Genomic DNA, 9,960 nt, shown 5'->3' with positions numbered 1-9,960 from the left:
TTGTCTATCAATAGCTAGGTATTGGTTGCATAATCCCCACTGTACCTATTTCATCCAACATTAGCCTGCTCAACATAGACTTTTGGAATAAACATTTTATTTACTTTTCAAATATAATAATACATAACATTAACATTACACAATGTACTGTAGTTGCAGTAATAGGTTATGACGGTAAAATCATATTATTCATAGGCTATAACCAGAGGTCTGTCAGACTGACAATGAGAGGAAGTGAACCCGCTTCAAAGTCTGACTCAGCTGAAGAGACTTTTCCCAAATGACAGCACTTGGTCTGCGGCGCTGTTGTCCTTAGATTTGCCATCACGCTCGCCAGACATCTCTCCTGCAATGTCTCCCAGTGTGTCTGTCAGGTCTGAAGGATAAACAGAGTTTATAAGAATTGTAGAGTTTATAGATAAAAATGATCAGAGGTGGTGAGGTTACAGATGGAGCTCAACATTCATTATTGTCTCTAAACAGCAACAGCAAAAACAGCTGCAAAGCTTCTATCAGACAATCTATTTACATTTGAGTCATTTAGCAGAATCTCTTATCCAGAGCGATTTAGCTAGGTGACACAACCATATATCACGGTCTCAAACTAGGTTTCCATCCAATTGGCGACAGATTTTCATGCTGAACATTCTAAAATCTGCATAAAAACAATGGGCCTGAGCGCATTTTCCCACCAGAAATGTATTTCCATCAAATTGACCTGTTGCGGATAAAAGCCTGTTTGATGACTGCACACAAAAATAACTTTCGCGGTTAAACTCACATGTACCGAATAAAGGATACAAGTTAAATCGGTTTCCATCACACTTTCAACTCTACTGATGATTTTGTAAAAAAAAAAAAAAAAAACTTTATATTGTGAAGTGCCCTCTCTGGTTTTGGCACGTGCGCTCTAGCCAACAGCTCGCAGATGCAGTGCGGGTAGGATAGCCTACATCAAGAGATTATTATGGACAAAAGAACGAGATTATTCGTATTTGTCAAAAAGGTAGCCAAGCATCGACCATTGTGTCTCCAGAATAAGACCCTCGATATTTATTGGAAAGGAACGTCAATCACCGCGTGCACTTTCACCACCTTCAGAAGTTTATCATTTATTTAATCTGTAAACTGCATTCTTTCCTGAGTCATAGTGGGAGGACCACACAACATATCATCGCGTGACTCCAAATTTACTTCGATCGATATGATGGTTATTATATCTATAGTTGCGCATAAAGGCATTTCCATTGCCATTTCTCGCATAATTAATTTTACCTACACAAAAAGATACCACATTGACTAGCATATTTTGTTTTGGCGACATTTGTCAAGTTTACGTACAAAAATTTCCATCAGGGCTGTCCTGACATTTTTTATCCGACATGTAGCCTACTTTACTCGCATAAAAAGGTTGGATGGAAACCTGGCTATAGTAAGTACATTTTTCCTCAATAAAGCAGCAGCTAAATACAAAGTCAATGCTAGTAAGAAAAGACAAGTGCGAGTGTTAGTGCAAGAAGGGCAAGGGCGGAGACCTAGGTTTTCAGATGTTTTCGGAAGATGGGCAGGGACTCTGTTGTCCTTCCTGACCAATGATATGTATTAAACGTAGATGACAGGCAAGGGGAAGCCGACACGCAGCCATTTTGTACGTTTGAACTTTTTTGATAAGACACCTTAATGCATACTATACTTTTAAATTATATTATGTCAACTGAACATAAACATAATATATAAAAACATTTCATTTTAGAGAGTACTAATGTTATTGTCCGCACTACAACAAATAAATACTTAAATACATGTAATTTTGTCCTTGAAACATTTTATTGAAATACTGTAGAATTCCATTCATTCCTATGGATGGAGGACTGCTCCTAATGAGGGTTACCAATGTGGCGGCTGGTGGCTTCAAAGCCTCTCATTGGCCAATACATACTGTAACATCAGCAGTCCAGGGTTTATACACATCATTGGTCCTGACATTAGGGGAAAGCTTTTTCCACTATTTGGGTGCCTGGGCAGAGAAGAGCTTTGACAGGGTTTTGTTGTCACGTCTTCTCCCGTTGCTCCCCTCCGGCGCTCTGATTCACCCGTCTACTGAGCCACCCGTCTACTGAGCCACCGGTCTGAGCGCACCACCTCGGTAACACCGAAATGGAAACCCAAAACACCCTAATCACCTCCAGCGCACCTGCGCCTCATCACCACCCCTATATAGACCTGGACTGTTCAGTGTTGTGATTGTTAGTGTCATGTCGTGTACTCGCTCTTTGTTGTTCTCTTGCTCAGTGTTAAGTAAACCTTTACATTGTTGATTCCTGCGTCTGCGTCCTGCCTCTTTGTATCCTCAGTACTCCTCACATTTGTCTAGAAGGGATACAGCTTTTTCTAAATGGACTTTTCGTGGCCTTAAGCGAGGAGTTTTTCTAAATTGACTTTTAGTAGCCTTAAGCAAGGGAGGGGCAGTTCCCCTTGCTTCATGTGGAGAATATACAGGAAATACAACATGCAAAGGCACACCTGAATAGGATACATGAGGTTTGTACTTCATAATACTATGTATTTAGTACTTTATTGTACTATGTAATGTAGGGTATTTATTTATTACCAAATGTAGGTTGATTTACCTCTGTCACCTCCTCCGGCCCCACCTGCTCCTCTACTTGACTCTTCTTTCTCATCCTTGCCAGAGAAGAGACTTCCGAAGCCGCCTCCCTCTTTGTCTTTGCCCTTGTCGTCATCCTTTGATCCTCCAAATAATCCTCCAATACCCCCACTGTTGCCCCCGCTGGACTCCTCCTTCTTTGAATCATCCCCTCCAAGCATGCCCTTCACCTTCTCTTTGGCAACTTTAGCTGCAAAACATCACCAAGTAAACTGTTTAGAAATCTGACCAGAAACATATGATGCATGAAACTGAAAGGAGATTATTATTATTGTAATGACACCCCTCTACTGTGTTTTGAAGTTGAATAAACTGATATCGTATTTGAAGGTATTTCAGAGAAAGCAACAGTGTACGACATAAAATACATCTGTGGTTTTATTTATTTGGTGCCAGATGCCAAATTCACGTTTACCTTCTATGAGTGTAGTTGTACATAGTGAACTGACAGCATTGTCAGACATTACAAGCAAACACTTCTTAGGCCTACATGTTGTTAACATCTAGGTAATTACACTAATACAGCTAGTTTCAAGGATTTGCGAATTTAACAAACAGGATATGTATAAATGAACAATTGTGGCCTAGTTTACAATACATTTCTAAAAGACAAATGCCATATATTGCATTTGTATGCTTCCCATCATGAGCTGTCCATAAATGACATGATTAATCAGCACAAGTTGATGCTAATGCCTAGGTTCCAGTTACCAGTCAAATCCTAAAGGATTTATCTCACTTTCTCTCTAACATCTAATTAGAGTGAATGAGAAACTGTGAAAAGCGAGGCTCAGATCAATTCAAAGTGTGCTGACATGTTTACAAAGAGATTAGAGGAGAGATGGTTTTAAAAGACAAGGCCGGATCATTACTTACTGCAGCTGAAAGAGGAATGTCACTGAGCTGAGTCAAAGTGAGCTACTGTTTTTTTATACGCTGATCTTAGCACAGAGGCCAAGGCAGTGGAAAAAATTACAAAAACAAGTCAGGTCTGTCCAAGCCTAGCAACCACCCTTAAATGCCAAGTTTTGTATGACAGAGGCCCAACTTATACCAAAGGATGCTGAGTTTTAAAAGTAAATGTCAGTTATATGTTTGTGTGTAAAAGTGTATGTTTAGAGGAAAGTGAAATGTATCTATGTTTAATCATTTCCAGCTGCTGCCAGCCTCACTCCAGGCAAAGTAGGACAGTGAAACGCTCCACATAAAATAATCACGCAGAACAAAAGTAAGACAAAGCTGTTCCAGCTGTGCGTCACCCTCTACTCCCCTTCTCCTCACAACCCCATCTCCTCCCCCCTTTCCCCCATCTCCCCCTCAAGACTCACCTGCCGTATCCACTGCCTGGTCCACATATTTGTCAGCCGAGTCGCCCAAAATGCCTGAGAGGAAAGACATGTCTCTGAAGAGTAGTCAGTGTCTTTAGAGCAGTGTGTGTCTGAGAGAGGATGTCGGAGTAGTGTGTGGGGCAGAGGAGGGCATGGAGTCTTATAGAGGTTGGCACTCTCAGTCCCTAAGCCTACGCCTTTTACGGCTCTACCGATTGGCCAGAGAGGTCAGTGTAACTCAGGACGGTAGGAATGGGAGGGGGGGGCTGGCTTGCTTTTGAGAGTGAATTCCATGACTGCTTGCCTTTCCTCGAATAAAAGCTTCTTTGTAGGGCTCGTGAAAGTGGAAATGGAAAGGTTGGCACGCCGCTCTGTCTCCACCCTCAGTAGGAATGCTTGAAAGAACGGATGACCATAATGATACTCTCTCTCTCACACAGACACAGAGATGAAAGGCGCGACCATTGGAGCAAAGCTTTGTTTTGAGTCTGTCTTCAATGTGCACCATGAAGAGTGGTGGGAAAAACAAGAAACTGTCCATCTGCCATCATTCATGTAATTGGTTCAACATTCCACTAGTTAATGAGTAACAGCAAAATACTGCATCCAAGAGACCTATGCTCGCAATGAACAATGTAACAAAGTAAGAAATCAATCGGCCATAAGACTACTTACCTTTCATCAATATTTGATGATATTGGTGATTCTATTTCTATGGTTGTGCCATATGACACATCAATTTGCAATGTACTAATATCAGAGTTTGCATGGGATCTGAGATGAGATTGTGCATTCACAATTTCCTTTTGGTTTTTATTTCAGATGTGTTTATTCTAACTTTATAATTGTAAAAGAGTGACTTATTTTTGAGTAGACAGACTTACACTGTACACATAATATAAGACAATAAGACAAGAGGGCGATTCCACGGCAGCGGGAGCAGAAAATATTTTTGGTATCTCAGATTGTTCTGTCAATTCTCACATATGAACGTCATTGAGAGGAACAATGTTTAACATGCTTTTTACATTTGCATGCCAAACCATTTTTATTTTTTTATCATGATGAAAGTGGCCATTTTAGGCCCTTTTTAGACCTATACATGCCTCCTGTAAGGTCCTATGATCCGTGAACCGTACATGATAGAGACAACATCTTGGTGTCATTATACTCCTTATAGTGTCCTCTCAAATATGGAGTATGTCTAGATTATGGAACACAATTTTCACATTCATTTATTCAACATTACATATATTAATATTAATATCTCGAAACTACCCATTTCCTAGTTCCGACTAGCACGTGAATGCAGCATAAGTCTCAAAAGCCAGACCCTAGGCAACACAGTGACTAGAGTTTGGTTTCAATGATAGACCCTCTTGGCATAGAGCAACTATGTCACTGCCTACATCGATAAGGGAAAAATAATCATCACGAGGTATGCCTGCCAAATCACGAGGCAGACATGCCAGAACATTGCGATTCAAAACAAAAGTTTGCAGGCAAAACCTTTGCAGTGGTTTTAGTTAAGGAAGTTGATGCAAACTAGCCACTTGGAAAATGCACTCATGAAAAATAACCTTCATGATCTGCATCTTGCTAGCTACTAGACTGAACAAAAATATAAATGCAACATGCAACAATTTCAACGATTTTACTGAGTTACAGTTCATATACGGAAATCAGTCAATTGACATAAATTAATTAGGCCCTAATCTATGGATTTCACATAACTGGGAATACAGATACAGTGGGGGAAAAAAGTATTTAGTCAGCCACCAATTGTGCAAGTTCTCCCACTTAAAAAGATGAGAGAGGCCTGTAATTTTCATCATAGGTACACGTCAACTATGACAGACAAATTGAGAATTTTTTTTCCAGAAAATCACATTGTAGGATTTTTTATGAATTTATTTGCAAATTATGGTGGAAAATAAGTATTTGGTCACCTACAAACAAGCAAGATTTCTGGCTCTCACAGACCTGTAACTTCTTCTTTAAGAGGCTCCTCTGTCCTCTACTCGTTAGCTGTATTAATGGCACCTGTTTGAACTTGTTATCAGTATAAAAGACACCTGTCCACAACCTCAAACAGTCACACGCCAAACTCCACTATGGCCAAGACCAAAGAGCTGTCAAAGGACACCAGAAACAAAATTGTAGACCTGCACCAGGCTGGGAAGACTGAATCTGCAATAGGTAAGCAGCTTGGTTTGAAGAAATCAACTGTGGGAGCAATTATTAGGAAATGGAAGACATACAAGACCACTGATAATCTCCCTCGATTTGGGGCTCCACGCAAGATCTCACCCCGTGGGGTCAAAATGATCACAAGAACGGTGAGCAAAAATCCCAGAACCACACGGGGGGACCTAGTGAATGACCTGCAGAGAGCTGGGACCAAAGTAACAAAGCCTACCATCAGTAACACACTACGCCGCCAGGGACTCAAATCCTGCAGTGCCAGACGTGTCCCTCTGCTTAAGCCAGTACATGTCCAGGCCCGTCTGAAGTTTGCTAGAGTGCATTTGGATGATCCAGAAGAGGATTGGGAGAATGTCATATGGTCAGATGAAACCGAAAATGAACTTTTTGGTAAAAACTCAGCTCGTCGTGTTTGGAGGACAAAGAATGCTGAGTTGCATCCAAAGAACACCATACCTACTGTGAAGCATGGGGGTGGAAACATCATGCTTTTGGGCTGTTTTTCTGCAAAGGGACCAGGACGACTGATCCGTGTAAAGGAAAGAATGAATGGGGCCATGTATCGTGAGATTTTGAGTGAAAACCTCCTTCCATCAGCAAGGGCATTGAAGATGAAACGTGGCTGGGTCTTTCAGCATGACAATGATCCCAAACACACCGCCCGGGCAACGAAGGAGTGGCTTCGTAAGAAGCATTTCAAGGTCCTGGAGTGGCCTAGCCAGTCTCCAGATCTCAACCCCATAGAAAATCTTTGGAGGGAGTTGAAAGTCCGTGTTGCCCAGCGACAGCCCCAAAACATCACTGCTCTAGAGGAGATCTGCATGGAGGAATGGGCCAAAATACCAGCAACAGTGTGTGAAAACCTTGTGAAGACTTACAGAAAACGTTTGACCTGTGTCATTGCCAACAAAGGGTATATAACAAAGTATTGAGAAACTTTTGTTATTGACCAAATACTTATTTTCCACCATAATTTGCAAATAAATTCATAAAAAATCTCATTTTGTCTGTCATAGTTGACGTGTACCTATGATGAAAATTACAGGCCTCTCTCATCTTTTTAAGTGGGAGAACTCGCACAATTGGTGGCTGACTAAATACATTTTTTCCCCCACTGTATGCATCTGTTGGTCAAAGATTCATTAACAAAAGGTAGGGGCGTGGATCAGAAAAACAGTCAGTATCTGGTGTCACCACCATTTGCCTCATGCAGCACAACACATCTCCTTCGCATAGAGTTTATCAGGCTGTTGATTGTGGCCTGTGGAATGTTGTCCCACTCCTCTTCAATGGATGCGCAAAGTTGATGGATATTGGAGGGAACTGGAACACGCTGTCATACACATCGATCGAGAGCATCCCAAACATGCTCAATGGTTGACTAGTCTGGTGAGTAGGCCATGGAAGAACTGGGCCATTTTCATTTTCCAGGAATTGTGTACAGATCCTTACGACATGGGGCAGTGCATTATCATGCTGAAATATGAGGTGAGGCGGCGGAAGAATGGCACGACAATGGGCCTCAGGATATTGTCACGGTATGACTCAGGGGACTCTTGTATGTTGAGTCAGGGTGTGGATATTCTTTGTTGTATTTTCTATGTTTGTGATCTAGGTTTTGTAGTTCTATGTTTGGCCGGGTGTCTTTCCCAATCAGAGGCAGCTGTCGCTCGTTGTCTCTGATTGGGGATCATACTTAGGCAGCCTATTGGCACTAGTTAGTTGTGGGATCTTGTTCCGTGAGTAGGCTTGTTTTGTGTGTAGCCTTAGGACTTCACGTTTCGTTGGTTTGTTGTTTTGGCGTGTGTTTATCATTTAAATAAACATGTACACATTTCACGCTGCGCCTTGGTCTGACCCGTCCTTAAACGAACGTGACAGAAGATCCCACCAAACACGGACCAAGCAGCGTGCCCAGGAGGACCGAACACCCTGGACACAGGTGGGGAAGATTTGGTCTTGGGAGGAGATATTTGCGGGAAAAGGACCCTGGGTGAAGAGGGAAGCCCAGGCAGGAGAGGAGCAACGGCAACACAGAAGCTGGCAGAGGAGGAAGCCCGAGAAGCAGCCCCAATAAAAAAAATGTGGGGGGCTAAAGGGGTGGTCGGGGAGCGAGAGAGAAGAGCCCCGACCACTGCACACGGTGGGTTTCCAGATTGAGTCCCTACGACCATAGGAAGAAGAGTGGGAACAGTATTATACTGAGGAGTCGGAGGATGACGACGGCGATGAGTTTCTGTTCCCTAACTCGTGGGGGCTCCCGGAGGAGTCCTCACTGGAGGAGGAGTGCCGAGAGAAGGATCGGATCTGCAGGGTAAGAGAGGAGACCACCATATTACGGGGGCTGATAGATAGAATAGAGCGGGAGAGATCCATTCAAGAGGAGGCACTGCAGGAGGCTCGTAGGGAAAATGAGGAAGTAGAGGCACGGAGAGAGGAGCTGGTTAGGCAGCATAAGGAGCAGGGGTTAATAAAGGAAACCAGGTATGCGGAGATACGCACTGTGTCACCAGTGCACCTTCCCAGTCCGGCCCGGCCCGTTCCTAATCCTCGCACCAAATCAGTGGTGCTTGTTCCCAGTCCGGTCCGGCCTGTTCCTGCTCCTCGCACCAAGCCAGTGGTGCGTGTTCCCAGTCCGGCCCGGCCTGTTCCTGCTCCTCGCACCAAGCCAGTGGTGCGTGTCGCCAGTCCGGCCCGGCCCGTTCCTGCTCCTCGCACCAAGCCATTGGTGCGTGTTCCTAGTCCGGTCCGGCCCGTGCCTGCTCCCCGCACCAAGCCAGTGGTGCGTGTTCCTAGTCCGGTCCGGCCCGTGCCTGCTCCCCGCACCAAGCCAGTGGTGCGTGTTCCCAGTCCGGCCCGGCCCGTTCCTGCTCCTCGCACCAGACCAGTGGTGCGTGTTCCCAGTCCGGCCCGGCCCGTTCCTGCTCCTCGCACCAAGCCAGTGGTGCGTGTTCCCAGTCCGGCCCGGCCCATTCCTGCTCCTCGCACCAAGCCAGTGGTGCGTGTCGCCAGTCCGGCCCGGCCCGTTCCTCGCACCAAGCCAGTGGTGTGTGTTCCCAGTCCGGCCTGGCCCGTTCCTGCTCCTCGCACCAAGCCAGTGGTGCGTGTTCCCAGTCCGGCCCGGCCTGTTCCTGCTCCTCGCACCAAGCCAGTGGTGCGTGTTCCCAGTCCGGCCCGGCCTGTTCCTGCTCCTCGCACCAAGCCAGTGGTGCATGTCGCCAGTCCGGCCCAGCCCGTTCCTGCTCCTCGCACCAAGACAGTGGTGCGTGTTCCTAGTCCGGTCCGGCCCGTGCCTGCTCTTCGCACCAGACCAGTGGTGCGTGTGTCTAGTCCGGCACGACCCGTGCCCGTTCCGGCACCGGTCAGATGCTCCACTCCGGAGCCAGAGCAGTCCGCTCCACCGGTGCCCAATCCAGCTCCGGTCAGCGGCTCTAGTCCAGAACAGTCCGCTCCACCGGTGCCTAGTCCAGCTCCGGTCAGCGGCTCCAGTCCGGAGCCAGAGAAGTCCGCTCCACCGGTGCTCAGTCCAGCTCCGGTCAGCGGCTCCAGTCCAGACCCAGACGTCAGCCCCTCTCCAGGTTCGGGGTCTCCCACACCAGGGTCCAGACAGGGCTTGGTACATCGTGGGAGGAAGGAGAGGGGAAGCAGCGCGCCGAGGTCCAGACCAGACCAGGGGCGTAATGGGGAGGCGGAGAGAATGTGGTCGTCACGCCCGGAGCCGGATCCGCCTCCGAGGCGGAATGCCCACCCGGACCCTTC

General features: G+C 45.7%; 1 protein-coding gene across 1 annotated transcript; it reads right to left on the bottom strand.

The window, feature by feature from the left end:
* Positions 1–77: 77 nt before the first annotated feature.
* LOC121569747 (RNA-binding protein cabeza) lies at positions 78–4,149 on the bottom strand. The gene is made up of 3 exons (XM_041880914.2): positions 3,997–4,149; positions 2,631–2,858; positions 78–376 (listed from the first exon to the last, which is right to left on the bottom strand). The coding sequence occupies exons 1-3, from the start codon at positions 4,064–4,066 to the stop codon at positions 258–260; spliced, it is 417 nt and encodes a 138-aa protein (XP_041736848.1). The 5' UTR covers positions 4,067–4,149; the 3' UTR covers positions 78–257.
* Between the last annotated feature and the right edge of the window lie 5,811 nt (positions 4,150–9,960).

Source organism: Coregonus clupeaformis, chromosome 1 (genome assembly GCF_020615455.1).
Source record: "Coregonus clupeaformis isolate EN_2021a chromosome 1, ASM2061545v1, whole genome shotgun sequence".
Taxonomy (NCBI): Eukaryota; Metazoa; Chordata; class Actinopteri; order Salmoniformes; family Salmonidae; genus Coregonus; species Coregonus clupeaformis.
Note: the sequence above shows the minus strand (reverse complement) of the source record. Positions and strands in the feature narration are given on the sequence as shown.

Coding starts and splice junctions, on each gene's coding strand:
- LOC121569747 (XM_041880914.2), bottom strand. CDS start 4,066: ATGTCTTTCCTCTCAGGCATTTTGGGCGACTCGGCTGACAAATATGTG. Junction 2,859..3,996: donor CCAGGCAGTGGATACGGCAG/GTGAGTCTTGAG, acceptor GATGTTTTGCAG/CTAAAGTTGCCAAAGAGAAG. Junction 377..2,630: donor GGCCGGAGGAGGTGACAGAG/GTAAATCAACCT, acceptor TTTATCCTTCAG/ACCTGACAGACACACTGGGA.